General features: G+C 49.9%; 1 protein-coding gene across 2 annotated transcripts in view; it reads left to right on the top strand.

Moving 5' to 3' along the window:
• Nucleotides 1-18,766, top strand: part of ENTREP2 (endosomal transmembrane epsin interactor 2) — a 384,377-nt gene that overhangs the window by 341,439 nt on the left and 24,172 nt on the right. For both annotated transcript variants that reach the window (XM_070053528.1, XM_070053529.1), the window contains one exon: nt 13,297-13,404. In XM_070053528.1, coding sequence (XP_069909629.1) covers nt 13,297-13,404 — 108 coding nt within the window. The remainder of the gene's footprint in view (nt 1-13,296; nt 13,405-18,766) is intronic.

Consider the following 18,766-nt stretch of genomic DNA (forward strand, 5'->3'; position numbering starts at 1 on the left):
GTGCCCCTCCTGCTGTCCTGGGGTGAGATCTGGAGACTTCCACCCCATCCTCCCTGGGTCTCATCCTCAGGGTCGGTGGCCACATGCTGCTCCGGGGGCTCCTGGGTTTGCTTGGGTGGGCTCATGTCGCTGGCGCGGTCTGTGTCCCATGGTGTCACCTGCACCCTGTCCCCTGCCTTATGCAGAGAGTCCTCCAGGCTCCCTGCACCCTGACAGGCCCCATGCCCCTCTTACTTGCCCCAGGCCCTGCGGCCGTCCATGGGGTGCGGAGTCTCGCTCTCCAGCAGGTGCGGACAGTGCATCTCAGGTCGCTCTCCCCACACTCCCGGACCTCACACCTTGGCACCATCAGGCCTGGAAGTCGGGCATTCCTTGCCTTCCTTTTCTAACACCCATGTCGTGTTCCCCTGGGCAAAACCTGTCTGTTTGTACAGCATCTTATGCACACACACACACACAGTTCATAGATACACACGCAGGAACATCACACTCTGCTCTATTCCCAAGGCAGAGGGATCTCCAGCCTGGCAAAGCTGCCATGACAGCAGGTGCAGTGCAGGAGCCCTGGTGGCTGCACTCCTGGCCTGGGGTTGAGGAACCCACCTGCTGCCTGGTGCTGCCTGAGCACCCAGCAGTTGTGGGGGTGCTCACAGGGCACACACGCTCACCCCATAGCCAGCAGCTCTGTGGGAAGCAGCCTTGCATGGAGGTGGCTGTCTCGTCCCAATCGCAGCTGATGTCACCAGTGCCACACGGTTGGCCTCCTTGTTCCTGTTCTTTCAGAGCATTTAATTCAAAGTCGTTGTGTTGGAGAATGAAACACTGAAGCGGATCCTCGCCAGTCCAGCTTCTCCTGCCGGCAGATTGGCTTTAAAAATTTGTCATCTGGTGTTTTTAATTTTGTTTCTGTCATCTGTTTTTATGTAGCCGTGGTATTTCTTGAAGGAAACGTGTAGTGTTAAGGCTGATGAAACGTAGATTCTCGATTCCTGAGAGTTTCGGCCAACTCCCACCATTACTCTGCAAAGAATTTTGTACAGTAAATTTTAAGGCTTTTTCTCAATACTTCATTGATTTAAAAAGAACCCAAGGAGCATTTTGCTGTACAGTAGCAATACCTGACCACTGTAAATAATTTACAGACTGGCTGGCCGATTGCTAGGTGGATGGATGACAGGTAGGAAGAGAATCCTAGGGCGGGCACATTCTCCTCTGCACTCCTTTGCTACACAGCAGGTGTTCATTTGTGTGCAAGTGGTAACACATCTGGGGCTCCACGAACACTGTACAGAGGTCCATCCCGGCCATGGGGGAGTCTGTCCGAAGGTACCCCTTGGAAGCCCGAAACGGTAGGTGAGCAGTGTTTTATTGCCGAGACTCGCATACCTATGATAAAGCTGAGCTTATAAATAGACCTAGTAAGAGATGAGCGACTAATACTAAAACAGAACAGTGATAACAGTATACTATATCGAAACAGTGTTGCAGTGTAGTGTATCGAAATTGATGAGGTTTATAACTTGCCATAGAATATTTTTGGACTGTGGTTGAGCATGTGCAATTGAAAGCACAAGTAGCAAAGCACATAGGAGACCCCTATGTTAAAAGCTTTAATGTATCATCGATACAGCTGGACAGAGAGGTGGGCTGATTACTGGTCACTTTTTTCTGTGTGCCTCTCCCATCAACTCTGTGTCCTGTGGGCCCTGCTCTGCCCCTCAGGACTGATGGCTACATCCTGTCGGTCGGGTTGGGTTTGCCAAGGAGCAGTCCCCAGGAGAGGGAGGAGTGGAGGGTGGGCAGGTGCAGCCCAGCTCTGAGGGTCCCCCGCTCCCGGCAGTCCTGGTGATGTGGCTCCTCCTCTGCGTCGCCAGCTCCCTGCCCTTGCTCCTTCCCGGAAGTTCTTCCACTCCTCGCTGGGGTGCTTGACCTGCGCACAGAGATTATTCCTTCCCTGGCCTTCCATCACCTGCCACCTGCCACCTGCCACTGCTGTCTTCCCCAGGCTCACTGCTAGAGAGGCATCGCGGTGTCTCTAACACCCCTGGGGAGCTTGCTCTGGGCACTTTGCGCTGACTAGCAGTAGTTAGCATGCACAGAGTGGCGTGGAAAGCGACACAGCCGACTCCCCTGGGCCCATCCTGTGCACAGAGAGGAAGCATGCTCTGTCCTCTCGGAGCTGCAGCTTGTTACCCCTCCCCCACTGCTCCGCTTTGCAGCTTTTTCTGCGTGAGTAGGAGGGGGCTTCTAAAGCTTACTGGATTAAAAGATACATTTGTCTTAGTGCAAAAAGTTTGGAAATCCATGCATACGTTTTTCTTAATACACATTTTCCGTGACCCTTTTGTTTTAATGATTATTTACTTGTTTGAAAGACAGGGAGAGACAGATCTTCCATCTGCTGAATCACTCCCCAAGTGGTGCATTGTCTGGGGCTGGGCCCAGCCGGAGCCAGGAGCCAGGAACTCTGTCTGGGTCTCCCACTTCCATCTTGGTCTGTCTTTTTATTAGTCCTTGGGAGCTTCTTACACCTTCTGAATACTGATCTTCTTGTGATTGTACATACTGCAGATGGGTCCTCACTGTCTGAACCTAACTTGTACAGCTGTTTTTTTAAAAAGATTAATTTTTATTTATTTGAAAGGCAGAGCTACAGAGAGGCAGAGAGAACGCTCTTGCATATACTGGTTCACTCCCCAAATGGCTACAACAGCTGGTGCTGCGACAATCCAAAGCCAGGAGCCAGCAGTTTCTTCTGGGTTTCCCCTGTGGGTACAGGGGCCCAAGGGCTTGGGCCATCCTCCACTGCTTTTCCAGACACATTGACAGGGAACGGGATCAGAAGTAGAGCAGCTGGGACTCGAACTGGTGCCCATATGGGATGCTGGCACTGCAGGCAGTGGCTTTATCCCCTTATGCCATAGCGGCAGCCCCTGTACAAACTTTTTAATGATGTCCTTTCCCGCAGACAAGCTGTAATACTTCTGTATAGCTGATTTTATCAATCATTTGCCCTACGGTCTGTGCCATTTATGTCATCCTTAATCAATACAGTCACTTGTCGTTATCCACAGTAATTATGTTTTATTAAGTTGCCACAAACATTGACTTAATGAACAGTGAACTATCATTGTTCCTAGGGGAAATACAGGGTTAGGTTCCTTGGAGCTTCTGGCCACAGTTTTTCATGAGTCAGTCAATCTGTAACCTTGCTTTCCATGTGAGTGTTTAAAGACGCCCTATTTAATATGCACTGATGACTCAGTAACATTGAACTCACAGCCACCCGCACCGTCTTGGGTCTGGATGAAGCTTTCGGACACACAGACTTTCCCTGCCTGGGGCGTCTCACTCTCCTCGTGCTTAGGGGCACTAGACGCTAGCTAGCGGTGCTTTTGGACAATCTTTTCAGCAGCGACATCACCAGTAAAAAAACACAAACTGGAGAGCTGGAACTACACGGACCTCCAGGAGGACGCTAGCTTACGGTCTCGAGTGAAGGAGGAGGCCAGAGAGTACCTTCCTTGTTGGGACTCGGCCAGCAGCGTGTGTGTCGGGCAGCTCAGAGTGCTGCCGTCGGCCACTAGCTGCCAGAGCATCGCAAGTGCAGATCTGGGAGTTACAGACAAAGTGCAGCAGGTGGGCAAATCCCCATGTGGACGCCACCAGTGACGAGGCGTTCCCTTCCCTTCCCCAGGGTTGTAAGGACAGTCCCTTACGTTCTCAGCTGAAATGTGCATGGTCCTACGTTTCAGTTTGAGGTTTTCCAGGTCCCGTTTGTGAATGATAAGGCGTTTGTGATGGTTCTGTAGGGATGAACAGTTATCCTAATGGCATTTATTACGACTGTTGCCTTTTCCTAGTGATGGGCCAAATGCCAGCTTCCCAACCCGGTCACCTTCTGTAACTCCTCGTCTGCCAACTTGGCCTATTGCTTCGCTCCTGGTCAATTCCACCCTACCTCACTCACTCGGCTCCTCTGGCAGGTCTCGCTATCTTGAGAGACAGCCCTTCACTTAGTTCCAAATTACGTTGTGTATTCTTTCATTTCCATTTCCTATCTCTTGAGGTGATAATGGACATAGCAGTTGGATATTTCTAGGTTGTAAATCAGAACGAGAAGATGAGCACCTGGAGCTTGCTGGGACATCACTCATTCCTGCACACCTGCCTCTCCTACCCCAGCAGTGGGAACCACCAACTTGAATTTGGTGTTTTTAGTTCCTTTATTGTTTTTTAATCATTTAATTATGCTTCAATACAATATTGTTTGGTGTCGCTGTTTCTTCTTTAGTTTTATGAGGATGGCATCATATTCTATGTAGGTTTTTACTAATTACTATCCTAAGATTAGTCCATGTTCAACATAGTCATAATTCATATATCGCCACTGTTCTGGAATGTTCCATGTGTGTATCACCATGGCGTATTCTTCCCTTCCTCCACAGAAGGACACTGGGGTAGGTCCTGGATTCTTGCTGTCAGTGACAGTGCCGGTCAGAACGGGCACCTGTGTCTTTGTCTCGTGGTGCTTGTGGCAAGAGCTTCCCAAGAAGGCGATGGTGGTGCCACATCATTTCTCCAAGCAGTTGTACCAATTTTGGCTCTCATTAGGAATGTCTTAGAGTCCTCATTGGTCCACATCTCTGACATTAGCATATTCATCTTATATGAATAAGTAGGTATTTTAGCATTACTTACTAGTCCATTTTTTCCAAAAAAATTTATTTCACCTTGCCTATCATGCATCAAGTTCTAATATTTATTTGCATATTTTCCTGTTACGTGAATCTCTTCTCTTTTTTTTTTATCTACCAATACAGTTCTCCCTTGGTGTCTGAGGGGGCTTGGTTCAACTATTCTACATAGATACCAAAATCCACAGATGTGCAAGTCCCTTAAGTAGAACATTGCAGTGTTTGCATGGAGCCTGCGTCCATCCTCCTGTGTATTTTAAGTCCTCTCTAGCTTACTAGCAATACCTGATACAAATGATTATACTGCACTGTGTCGGCAATAATGGCAAGAAGAAAGTCTGTGCGTGTTCAGTCCTGATGCAGTTTGTTTAATCTGTCTGTGGTTGGTTGACTTTGTGGATGTGGAAACCATGGATACCGAGGGCCAGCTGGGCTACGTTGTCCTAATTATAGTTCTGTGATAAGTCTTGAGAGCTAGCAAGAACAAGGACTTCAGTCTGTAGCCTTGGCTGGGGATCCTGCTGCTGCCCCCACTAGGTGAGCACAGGACCCTTGCATGTGACGGTCTTTGTCCACTCCCTCTGCCCTGAGCCCTCCCTGGCACCCGACACTCTCTGGTCAGCTGCTGGCAAATCTCTGGACCCTCAGCTCTGCCTGAGCCAACCAAAACTGAATGTGCTGAAAGTTTTAAAGTCATCATTTTATAGTCTAGATGTCTCTGTCTCTCTCTCTCTCTGTCTCTCTCTCTGCACTTACTGTGCCATGAATTCATAGGGAATGGGTTCCGGCAGCTCCGCTTTCTTTCCTTTGGTTCTGACGCAGTGGGCCTCTCCAGGCAGAGCAGGCTGGCGCTTCAGACGAACCAGGTACTTCTCTCTCTGACTTCCTCCTTTTTCTGATCATCTTCCTTCACACATCTCAGGAAGCCGTCTCGGCTCTGAGTGTAATATGCTGCATATACATCGGTTCTCCGGGCACGAATCTCACCTTTAACTCCTACAACAGTGCTAGCAGCATGCCAGGTCACACTCTAGACCCTTCCAGTGTTGCCCTGGTAACGCTGATGGGCATTCCTTTGTGAACAGTGCCCATTGCCTTGCTGTCTGCAATAGCACTTTCTTGTAGATGCTCATGTGTGTGGCCAAAGGAACAATGCCATGTTTTCTAGAGCGCTGGAGAACAGGGATCAGGTGCCTCTCCTCTTTCCCTCTGTGTGTGTCACCTAGGGGAATGACTGGCAGGTGGCGCTTCTGGCCAAAAGGCTAAAATTGTTCCTAACCTGCTTGTTTATCCCAGGTCACCTCTGTTGCTCTTCTTTGTAAGCCCGTTTTTAAGAATTTCTTTGAAGTTTCTGTGCGTAGCGATTCTGTCCTCCCTGTGTAGCAACTGAGATGGTGAGATCCTTGAGAATCTGAATTTTTGATTGTCCCGACTCTTCCCACTGATGAACGGCTCACGTCTGTATACATGGGAAAGGGCGGTCCCAGGGTAAACATGGGTGAGTGCACCGGGCTGGGGGGGTGGCCCAAGAAGGGGCAGCCAGGAGGAGACTGCAGAATGAAATGCAGCCCTCAAAGCTACGGAAGCCCCAGGTGTCGGCACTTCCTGGTTTTGGGAGGACACAGTCTACAGTTTAGACCCAGAGGATTGCCACACATTAAGATCCATCAAGTCTGAATTCTCAGTCAGAAGTCATCCCGTAACTCTTAACAGCATAGAAAAGGAAAATATACAGAAACAGAAAACAGCAGTTAGCACGGGGGTGGGGCTGGGGGCAGCGGAAGTGGGGAGACATGTTGCAGGTCCGTAGGATGGATGGTCTAGAATTCTCGTGTACAGTGACCTCTATGGTTCATAGTATTATATGGTATTTGAGATGTTTTTCTCTAAAAGAGTAGATTTCAGGTGTTTTTGCCACACACACACAAGGGCAACTCTGTGAGATGATGAATATGTTAATTTTCTTGACTGTCATAACAATTTCACGACGTGTAAGTATATAAAAATATGTTGTATTCCTTAAATACATACAATAAAAGCAACTGCAAAAATTCAAGTAAAATTATAGTGGGTATTTATAAATGCAGAATTCAGAAAGTAGATTTCAAATATATATACACATGCACTTCAAAAAACTCATGGAAAGTGGACTTGAAATTTAAATTTATTTTAATGTAAAACAAAACTTTGGGATCCATTTTTTCATAATACACATTTTCTATAAACTTTCTGAAGACTGTACATATATGTATATACACAGAAAAACATATAGATAGATGAAATTATAGCTGGGCCAGCACTGTGGTACAGTGGGTTAGACCACAGCCCACAGTACCAGCATCCCATATGAGTCCCGGCTGCTACACTTCTGATCCAACTACCTGCTAATGCACCTGGGAAAGCAGGTGGAGATGGCCCAAGTGCTTGGGCCACCAATGTGGGGAATGGAGTTCCAGGCTCCTGGCTTCAGCCTGGTTGTTGCAGCCATTAGGGGAGTGAACCAGTGGACAGAAGATTCTCTCTCTCTCTCTCTGCCTTTCAAATGACTAAATAGATCTTTAATAACAAATTGTAGCTGATATAGGTTCTTCCATGAATCACACCTTCTCCATATGACAGCCCAATTTTAACTCCTTTTGTAGGATGGGTATTCAGACCAGCCACAAAGATCTGCATATACAATACTCATTTTAAAATTTTTGAGAGATCTTCCATCTGTTGGTTCACTCCCCACATGGCTGCAACAGCCAAGGCTGGGCCAGGCCAAAGGCAGAAGCCTGGAGCTCCATCCTGGTCTCTCACATGGGTAGCAGGGACCCACGTACTTGTGCCATCTCTGCTGCCTCCCAGGGTGTGCTTTAGCAAGAAGCCAGAAGCAGAAGCAGAGCCAAGACTCCAAACACCCCGGAGTGGGATAGGGGTGTCCCCAATGGCATCTTAACCGACGGCTCCTCCAAAGCTACTTTCCACAGAAACAAATTCAGTGGCCCAGGATTTCTTCCAGGTTGTGTCTCATCACTCGGGAAATTTTATGAAAAAGCCACCAATTTTACCCTCCACCCTCACCCACACACACATTACCCACATTGGTCAGGTCCTGCTTCTATAATACTTCATTGAAAAATAAAGATGAATTTTTCTGTGTGTGTGCGTGTGTGGTTAGCAATTTGGAATTAGGCACGTATCACTTCCTTCTAGTTTTAACTTCAAATTCAAAAGAGGACAATAAGATGCGCTGTAGATTTTCAGACGGGTGTTTAGCAGTCATTTATTTTGAACGAGGCATTGCACCAGCAGCGTAGTGGAAGACCTGGTCTCTGCTCTCGCTCTTCTCTTACAATGGAGGTGGAGATACCGGACCTGTGTTCCTGCTGTGGGATCAGATGTCACTGCTTTCAAGCTAACAGCCTAGCCTGTTCCTGTTTGCTGTTGCTTCTCTGGCCAGAGGTGAGACTCCTGGCTCAGAGACCAAAGACTGCATTTCTCATATCAACAAACCAGCGGAGGGGGAAGACAATTCTTTCTCTCCCCTCTCCCTCTTTCTCTCTTGCTCTGCCTTTCAAATAAATCTTTTTTTAAAAGTAATCAATAATCGGATATCTAAGAGGATAAGTCAGATAAATCCCAGCCCCCACCCCGATGACTCAGCTTGGTGTTGGATGTTGTCTGTCCCCTCTGCCTCATACAGCGATGCTCTCCTTAGTCCTGCCTTCATCGTTATACCTTAACTGGCAGTAGGCTCCCACGGGACCTCCTTCTTAAAGAAAACATGAAAGGAACAGCAGTGAAATGCATATTAGACAGTCCGTCCTCTGTACCACATTTCCAGCGAGCAGGGGAATCGCTTCCAGCATTCTTAATGTTTCCTGGGTGTAGGCTCCTGCAGCTTCCATGACTGCCGCGTTTCTCTGCTGATGGTGTTAAGTGGACCCGGCGTGGACTTCGAAGGGAGTAGAATGGAATCCATCGTTATTAGGTTTGCCTAAGGACCTGAAACTTGTGTTCCTTTTCGCTCGTTTTGTTCTCCACGTACTTTGTTATGCACGATATATTTAATTTTAATTCGTGTTAATAACTGTAAGCATGCAGAACGTCCAGCAGCCAAATTCAGTGTCGGTAGCGAGAGATTGGGCTCATTTTCACGCTTGTGCTTACAATGACCTCGTAAAGGGATTTTCCAGAACGCGGATTTCTCCGACAGCGCTGTCACAGGGCGGAGGGAATGGCGTTATTTAAGCCAGAGAACACAAACACAGCTCCAGGTGGGGTGCAGTTATTTAGGGAGAAAAAAGCACAGACATTTAAACGGCTGGAGGAGAAGGCAGGTATGTTGGCCTGTGTCCTGAGACGCAGTGGATGCAAAGTCGAACAGGAGGCTGTGGACTGTGTTTCCGGTTTCCTGAGTAGTTGCTGGTGGCTGCGGGTGGCAGCATTTGGGAGTTCAATGTGATTCTCACTTCAGTGGCAGTGGGATATGTGGTTGGTGAAGTTAAACTCTCTGGATTGCGGACAAAGCGAAGGCCTTATTTATCTGGGGGCCTGTGGTACATTGAGGGTTGTCACTATTTTAGCTCTGATTTTTGACCCCCCCCCCCCCCCGGGAGATGTACAATGCACGCCATAGGGAGTGTGCATTTCCCCCTCGTCCTGTTTTCCCCAGACCCTCTGGAGCGCCTCCATGTGTGTCAGAGCTCCACTCACCGCTGTGGCTCTGCTGAGGATGGTAATTCCGTCAAGACAGTGCCGGTTTGTGTAGGGGCTCAGTGGAGCACCCTAACCCTTGCTTCTGCTCCACCTGACAGGTCCTGAAGTCAAGGCGACGTTTGCACCGGGCTGGATGGCTGGGGAGCGTGTGTAACCAGGGGGTGTTTGTCCTCTGTCGTACTGTCCCCCTCACAACCTTTGCTGTTTCGCAAGGTGGGCCCCGAGATCTGATGAGCAGGGGCTGAGGACGGGGACTTGGGCAGGGACTTGCTGCCCACAGGAGAGCGGGGAAGCTCCCGGAGGGCATCACAGTCAGGTGTACCTGAGCAAGCCTGCAGTGCCCCTGTACCAGGCTGCCGTGTGGACCCATCCCAGTGTAGGCACAGGGCATGCCGGGGCGGGGCAGCACCTCCCAGCTCCTCTGGGGGATTTACCAAGCCCCTGATTAGACCATCGACACCAGCCTCATTGCTACCATGACCTTCCTGGCGACAGGTCCATCCCTCCTGTAGTTTTTTGAGTCTGCGCAGTGTTCTGTACAATTGAGTCTGAGAAAGACTGAATTGCAGCATATGTCGTCATTGCAGTTTCTGGCTATTTTTGTGAATTTCAAGTGTTTGCCTACTTCTGGGGTCGATTTCAGCATAAGCTCCTTAGGTGAAGATTGTCTTGGATTTGGGCAGTTAAAACTCCAGGAGGTTGACCATCTGAGATGGAGAGCGAGACAAAGGTGTCTGTCTCATCATCTCATTCGTCTCTTTGCAATGTTTGGAGTTCTAGCTAGTGCTGGAGAGCAAGAAAAAGAAAGGGCATAAAATTGGAAAGGAAAAAAGTGAAGCATTTCAGGATGGCCTGACTGTCCGTGAAGAAAAGCCCAAGGCATCATCAAACACATGACTGAGGCTAGTAAGGTCCGCTCCATCACAGGACACCAGGGAGCCCCCCAATCATATGTCTGTAAACTCACAATGAGCATGTAGGAACTGAAGCTAAAGACACAACAATGAGCCTGAACCCAAACTTCACACCGTAGTCACACAGTGACGCCAGGGCGGGCGTCTGTCACAGCAGTTAAGACACGTCAGAGTGCCTGAGTTCAAATCCCGGCTCCACTCCTGACTTCCGCGTCATGCGCTGTGCACCCTGGGAGGCAGCAGCGATGGCTCCAGTACCTGGATCCATGCCACTCACAGGGAAGACCCAGACCGAGGGCCAGGCTGCGAGCTTCGGCCTGGCCCCGCCCCCACTGTTGCAGGCATCCAGGGGAGTGACTTTTGCCCTGGTCCTGCTGTTGAGGGCGATCTCTGTTTCTCTCTCTCTCTCTCCCCACCTCCCCGTCTCTCTGCCTTTTAAACAAATAAATAAAAATTAACTCAAAGTGGGTCATAGGCTTGAAGCATAAAACAATAAAAACTTAGTCTTCCATATTTAGGGCTAGACAAACCGTTCTCAGATTTGCCACCAAAAGCGTGATTCCCAGAAGCAGAAGGTGGTAAGTTGAACATTAAAAACTTGTCCTGTGACAATCCACGTGCAGTCAACTGAATGTGTCTCTCCAAAATGCACGTGTTGAAATCCTGCTCCCTGACGTGACACTGTTAGGAGGCAGGGCCTCTGCAGTTACTTCTGTCCTGAGGATTGAACCCTCAAGAAAGGGATTAGTGACCAAAGAGCTCTCTCGCCCTGATTCTTCCAAGTGTGGACATGGCGAGAAGTTGGGCACTTACAGCCAGGAAGTGGCCCTCACTGGACTCCTGGATCCCAGCTTACCAGCTCCTGGAACTGCAAGAAGTTAGCACGTGGGCCACCTACTTGGTGGAGGTATTGTTATGATAGCCTGAACTGAGACACCGTGTGACAAGAATGGACAGAAAAGCTGTATTCTTGGGAGGAATTGGCAAACCACACATCTGACAAGGACTGGCAAAAAGAACCACCAAGATCCAGCAGCAGAAGCAGGCACTAAGTCACAGCAGGGTAGCCTGCTCAGGACGGCTCCATCCCCTATTGAATGCCTGTCAAGTCCCAGCTACTCGGCTTCCACTTCCAGCTTCCTGCTGTGTACACCCTGGAAGGCAGCAGACGATGACGCAAGTGCCTGGGTTTCTGCCACCTCAAGTGGAATTCCTGTTCCTGGCTTGGGTCTTGCCTGTTGCAGGCATTTGGGAAGTGATCCAGCAGATGGAAGATTCTCTCTCTCTCTCTCTGTCTCTGCTTTCTGCTCTCTCTCTCCCCCTTCTCCACCTCCCTTCAAATAAAAAAATAAGCATTTTAAAAAATTCAGAAGTAAGAAACTAAACAATCTAATTACAATCTAATTAGAAAATGGGCAAAAGACATGAACAGGCATGTTACCAAGGAGGGTATACAGATGATAGATAAGCCCATGAAAAGGTTGTTTGACATCTTTAGAAATCAGGGAAATGCAAACTAAAATCATGGTGATAGATCATTACACACTTCTCCGAATGGCTAAAAATAAAAATAGCAACACCACCAAATGTTCACAATGAAGCAGAGAACCTGGGTTGTTGATGTATTATTGTTGGAAATGTAACATGATTCAACCACTCTGGAAAGCAGTTTCTTATGAAACTAAACATGTGACTACCCTACAAGCTGGGACTGTAATCCTAGACACTTATCCCAGAGCCATGGAAACATGCTTCCACCTGTACATGGATGTTCACAGCAGCTTTGTTTATAGAAGCCTAAAATTGGGACCAGCCCAGACACACTCCAGCTGGTGGTGATTACGCCAGCTTTGGCCCATGCCTATCATGGAATGCCACACAGCCACAGCCGGGAGGGGGCTATGGATTCATGTGGCTTGGATGAATATGATGTATGCTAAGTAAAAAATAAAAATAAAGCCAATTCTGAAAGGATTCATGCTGTATGAGCCTGTTTGTGTAACTTCCCTGAAATGACAAAAATATAAAACTGGAGAGCAGACCAGAGATTGACAGAGATGGAAACAGGGTTGAGTGGGAAGCAGGGAGAGGTACGCATGTCTACAAAAAGGCAACAGGGGAGGACCCTTGTAGGAACGGAAATGTGTATCTTGACCGTGTCGTTGTGCAGATCCTGGATGGGACACTGTAGTTGTTGCAAGATGTTACCCACAGAGAACCAAGTAAAGAATATACAGGATCTCCCTTTTTGAAATTTTGATTTATGTATTTTCATTTTACTTGAAGGGCACAGAAAGAAAGAGATAGACCAAGAGAGATCTTCCGTCTGCTGATTCACTCCCCTAGTGCCTGGGCCAGGCTGAAGCCAGGAGTTTGGAACTCAGTCCCCGTCTCCCACGTGTGTGGCAGGGACCCAAGGACTTGAGCCATTCCTTGCTGCTATCCAGGGTGTTCATAAGCAGGAAACCGGATTGGAAGGGGAGGTGGGATTGGATGGCAGGCGCTCCCGTATGGGACATGGGTGTCCTTAGTAGCAAGTTGACCGCTGCACCAAGTGCGTACCCCTCTGTTTTGTTTCTCACCACAGCAGGTGCATCTGCAGTTACCTCGAGATCAAAAGTCATTTACAAACTTGACATTTTATCCAACACCCATCAAAATTCTGAGTGACACGTTGTGATGGATAAAAATAGCCCGTCTGCTCACATGTTGACTGTTTCAAGATCTCGTTTGACCTTTTACTTCCTACTTAGTAATTATCAGAGCTGTGAAGCACCTCGTTTGGTGTTAAGTGCAGTCTGCCCAGAACTGCGGAGGAAGAAATGTGAATATCTCAAAGGACAGTTTTGATTATCACCCCCACGCGACCCGGCCCGAGGTGGCAGCTTTGCCCGTGCCCGTCCTGGGCCCTGGCAGGAGGGCCAGCGGCTCTGCCGTCCAGGCTGCCGAAGGCTGACCTTGTCCCGTGTGTTTTCTCACAGGACCTGCTCTTCAGCGTGTGCGCCCTCAACGTCCTCTCCACCATCGTGTGTGCGCTGGCCACGGCCATGTGCTGCATGCAGATGGTCTCCTCGGACGTCCTGCAGATGGTGAGTGGCCCCCTCCCTGAATGAGAATGTTCGTGACCCTGCCCCGAGCCCGCCAATCTGCGCCCACTTGACACCAGCAGACAAGTGGGTCCCTCTGACACGGCCAAGCTCGGGCACACGGAGGTCCCAGGAGGCCACCTCGTGCTGCCCTCTGGAAGACAGAGCTCCTGAACACGCGGTGCTTTCCGTGTTGGGAGTCCCCACTGCCGTGTCCTCCCGGCCAGCCCCTGGCCTGTCCCCTGAGCACTTTTCACGCGAGGACCTGCCTCCAGGACCCCTTCCGGGCTTCTCAGCTGCAGGAGAAGCCGCCGACTTCAGGCTTTGAATTTTTTGTAATCAGGAAATTTATTTTTAAAAAAAGATAAGCTATCAGACCATGAGCTCTCAAGTTGGAAAGCAGGTCCTCTGTGCAGGGAGATGCTCTTGTTCCCAGAACCCCTGGTGCAGCGACACTGGCCAGGGTCTCGCAGAGGAAGGGCTGCTGCTGCCAGGGGAGCCGGGAGGCCAGGAGCAGGGGTCCCCGTCTCTCACCCCCTCCATCTCCACCTCTGTCTCTCTGTGTCTTCCCCTTTGGAACCAACCTTGCCTCTTCCCAGTGTGTGGCGCATCTCACGAGGGGCAGCCAGGCTGGCCTGGTAACAGGGTTTTGATTTGCTCTTGTCTCCCAGCTGCTGCGTGCCAGTGCATCCGTGTATCGAGATACAGGGCCAGCGAGCATCATTACCAAGATGATAAAAATGCCCGAGTCCTGATCCCGGTCCACATGTGGCTCCCATGCAGGGTGTGCCCAGCTGTCACGGTGAGGTGACCCCTCCGAGGTGCTCAGCCTTCCAGGAGGTGTCCGATTGGGCAGTGTCACCAGCGTGTTCTAGAAATTCCAGGAAGGTTAAGTTCTAGGCGTTCTCTCACCTCAGCGGATTGGTCTGTAAATTTCACACCAATTTGACCAAACCAACAGAACTAAAGGGCTGAAAATGTTCAAAGCTTGCAGTCCTCTCATTTTAAGCATTAAAATGAAAATTGCCAACCGAATAGGATAAGCCTGTTCCAGCCACGGCAGCACAAGCAGTTGTACCAGCCACGTGCGGGGCCACTGCAGCTGTGATATGTGGAGCAGGACAGGGCCTGGGGGCGTGGGTCTGGGGCAGCCTCTTCTGCGTACACAGCAGGTGGCTCTGGGCTTGACACTGAACCCACCCCGGCCTCCGTTCCCTCACCTGTGAGCTGGGGATCCCTCGGTGATGGGCAGCCATCTGTTAGCGGGACCAGAGCCTGCACGGTGAGCGTCCTTTGCCAGCGGTAGCGGCTCTGGGAAAGCCAAGTGCGGTACAGTGACAACAGCTGTGTCTTGCTTTCCCATTGCTGTAGCCGAACACCTGAGGCAGGGGAATGCTGGAAGAGGCACTGGTGAGGCCCCCCAGGGCTCCACGTCACATCCTGGCAAGAGTGCGTGTGTGTCTGTGTGGGGTGGGGCTCGCAGCTGAGACAGGGAGCCAGGCAGGAATCGGAGGCCAGGCTCACTCTGATGCGAAGCTGCTCTCCCTAGAACCGACTCATTCCCGGGGCCCAGCGTTAGCCCCTTGCACAGGCAGCACCTTCAGGAATCTGGGGACCGCCCTCTAGGTCTCCCCTGTTAAAGGTTGCACCACCTCCCAACACTGCCACACCGGGGACCCCGTTTCCAGCACGGGTACCTTGGGAGACCAATCGCATCCAATCCACAGCAAGAAACTGGACCCGTTTCTCTGCCAAGTGCTCTGGGGCTGGGTTTGCTTCCACCCCCAGCTTAGAAGCAGGAATATTTGCATTTCCTGCTGACGTGACCATGTCCTGTGTGACCTTGTGCTGTGGGACAGCAAGGCTGTGTTCTCTAGGGGAGACCCGGGTCCTTCACTGAGTCCCAGGGGAGACAGAGGGGCAGTGGTAGGTGGTGGGACACTGCTGCCTGTGGGTCCCTGTTCCTCTGCTCGGAATCGCCGTGGCCTGCCTGCCTTGGCAGCTGAGAGTGGAACAGGGGCTTGCCAGGGCGTGGCGGCCTGCTTTTGCGGGCAGGTGTCAGAGGTGGGCGTGGCTGGGCAGAGGCTGCACCCTCAGGGAAGCAGGGATGCCCCCCGGGGAGGAGGGGCAGTCGTGACTCTGCACCCCCTCCCATGGAGCTGAGAACTCAGTGCCCAGGGACTTCCTCCTGCGCTCTTGTTCATTTCCTTGCTTTGTCTCATCAGTCTCTTTAATTAAGTCGATGGTGTGTGTGTGAGACCCTGAAATAGCTCGAAAATACAGAGGCACGTGTTAGAAGGCACCCTCCCCCCACCCCCGTTCCCCTGAGGAAGTCAGCGCTTAGGTCTTGTAGTGAATCCTTGCGTTTCTTCCCTGACTGCTTGTGCTCAAGCAGAAGTTAACTTAGAAAGGCCGCCTTCCGCTCGCCCTCCCGCCTTTCTCCTCACCCATCTTCGTGGCCTCTCTTCCTTCCCTTGCTCCTCACCTTTTGCCAAAATGGGACCACACCTTTCACAGCTCGGCCACTTGATTGTATAACCTAAAACCATCAAGGCCTCCCGCCGCGTCCACAGACATGAAGACTGGGACAGCTGCACTGACCCACTGATCCATGACTTCCGGGTCATGGATTCAGTCCATCTTGGATAGAAAACATTTTTCAAAGTGCATCTTACTGAACAGGCGCAGCTTTTTTTTTCCCTTGTTCTTATTCCCCAAATTAGGCATCGTAACGCGGCTAGAGATGACTTAAAGTCTGCACCAGTTCTATGCAAGTACTGCACCATTTTATGCAAGAGACTTCAACCTCTGTGGCTTTTGGTATCTATGGGTGTGGGCTGGCATCAGATCCCCACAGATACAAAGAGACAGCTGAGACATCAGTTGTTTGGGCCATTTCTTTATGTATGGGTTCTAGAGTTCTCTCCGTGGGCTCTGCTTGGTTCCAGAGACGGTGCTACGGGAAGCTCCTTGTGCACGGAGCTACAGCTCTGTGAACCAACCTCTGCCCGATAACCACTGCCATCCGTCTGCAGAGCCCGCTGCTGGCCACCACAGCACGGGGCCTCCCCAGCGGCCGGCTCACTTGGCCTTTGGACCATTGCTGCCACCAGCAACTGAGTCCTAAGCTTTCCGAGGACCCGTGTAGCTGCTCCTAGACTGGCTCATGCCAGCAGCGCTGGGGTCACGTCTTCCAAGACTGTCCAGACGCTGAGCGAAAAGAGAACCATTCCTGTTACAGCAAACTGAGTGCTTTGCAAAGGCCCAGTGACGGAGCGTCACCACACGTACTGCTGTCGATCGGGAGGCGGATGAGACGGTGATCATGGATCGGGCTGGAAGTGGAAAGACGAAGGATCTCGGGGGAGGCTGCACACGCCTTGCCTGCCGAGTGCCTGTAAAGTCCAGCTCTGCTTGACGACCCAGAGCATGTGCGTGGTGACGCTGGCGTAGCCAAACGTGCAGTGCCAGGCATGCAAAGGTAGTACACGCACGGTTATGTGCAGAACAGGTGGCAGATGACTGTGTTACGGGTTATGTATTTACTGCCCTACACGTTAGAGTGTATTCCTCCTGTGTATTAAATAGAAACTTGCTATAAAAAGGAAAACAGAAATTATAGAAACCGGGGGTGAGATACTGTTTCACGGATGCAGTTTATGCAAGCAAGGCTGCGTGGCACTGCAGACGCCAGGCCCTGCCTCCCTCCTCGGGCCTCATCCTGGCCTGGGGAGATTAGCTCATGTACGAGGAGACGGGTTTTGCTTTTGCCGTGTGAGTGGATCAAACAGTACTCACAGGTGCACTTTCGTGTCTGGCCTCCTTACGTTCGTGGACGCTCCCAGGTTTGCCCCTGTTGTGGCCTGCAGCGTCACCTTATCCCTTGCACAGCTGGGTGATCCTCTGTTCTATCAGGACACCACGTTTGTGTATCCATTCATGGTTGGCGGTCATGTTGCAGACAATGCTGTTTTGAGCATCCTGGTACAAGTTTTTGTGTAGATATACGTTTTAATTTCTCGGGAGTCTATGCCTAGTCACGGAATTTCTGGGTTGTGATGAAGACTTTACCGTGAGGACCTGCCAGGCGTTTTTTTCTGAAAGCAGTCGCATGCTTTCGCATCTCCACCAGCTGAGTATGAAAGCTGCAATTCTCGGTCTCCACCAGCGCTTCTTAGCATCTAGATCCACGCTGCACTCAGTGGGTTGTGAGCCGCTATGTCACTGTGGCTTTTCTTCACATCTCCCTGATGGTTAAGGGTGTCCGGCACGTCTTCACTGCTTGATGGCCATTAGGTATATTTCTAGGAGAAACGCTTTTCAGATCCCATGCCCATTTGAAAAATTGGGTTATTTATCTTTTGATTTCTGAGTTTCAAGGTTTTTTTTTTTTTTTTAAGATTTATTTATTCATTTGAAAGGCAGCATTACAGAGCGAGGGAGAAACAGAGCTCTTTACTCTGCCATTTTACTCCCCAAATGGCTGCAATGGGTGGAGCTGAGCCAGGCCAAAGCCAGGAGCCTGGAACTCCATCTGGGTCTCCCACGTTGCTGGCAGGAGGTCCAGATAATTGGGCCATCCTCCTTTCCCAAACACATTATCAGGGAGCTGGATCAGAAGTAGAGCAGCCAGGACTCGCGTCACTCCCGGCAGCCTAACCACAATGCTGACCCCCAAAAGTCTTTTTATATTAGAGATACAGAGGGTGCTGAATTTGTCAAGTGCTTTTTCTGCATCTGTTGTGGTCATGTGGTTTTGTCCTCTATTCTGTTGTTAATGGTGTATTACGTAGAGTGATTATCCCACCTTAAGCCAACTTCATATTCATGAGAAAATCATACTCGGTTATGGTGTGTAATCTTTTTATTTCATTGGTTGGCATATCAGAGTGATAGAATAATGTTCTACCATCTCGGATTTCTCGGAAGGAAATTTGAAGAGTTTGGTGTTCGTTAGACGTGTGGTCTAGTTTGCCGATGAAATCATCGGAGCCTGCACTTTTTTCTTGTGGGTAGTTTTTTGGTGCTAAGGAAGCCTGTTTAGTGGTTGGAGACCTAGTCCCATTTTTTAAGTTTCTTCTTGAGTATATTTTTGCCATTTGCATCTTTATAGGAATTTGTACACATATATGCAAGATTTAAGTCAAAATAGAAGTGTGACTACATTGTGGTATTGGAGTGAGAATGTGTGTGTGTGAGAGAGAGAGAGAAGGGAGGGAGGGAGGGAATGAGGTGAGGGAAAGAGATTCTCTGCTTGCTTGTTTATTTGTTTGTTTATTTATTTAGATTATTTATTTGAGAGGCAGAGTTACAGAGAGAAGGAGAGACAGAGAGAGAGAGGTCTTCCATCTGCTGGTTCACTCCC

The sequence above is a fragment of the Oryctolagus cuniculus genome, chromosome 12 (assembly GCF_964237555.1).
Source record: "Oryctolagus cuniculus chromosome 12, mOryCun1.1, whole genome shotgun sequence".
Lineage (NCBI taxonomy): Eukaryota > Metazoa > Chordata > Mammalia > Lagomorpha > Leporidae > Oryctolagus > Oryctolagus cuniculus.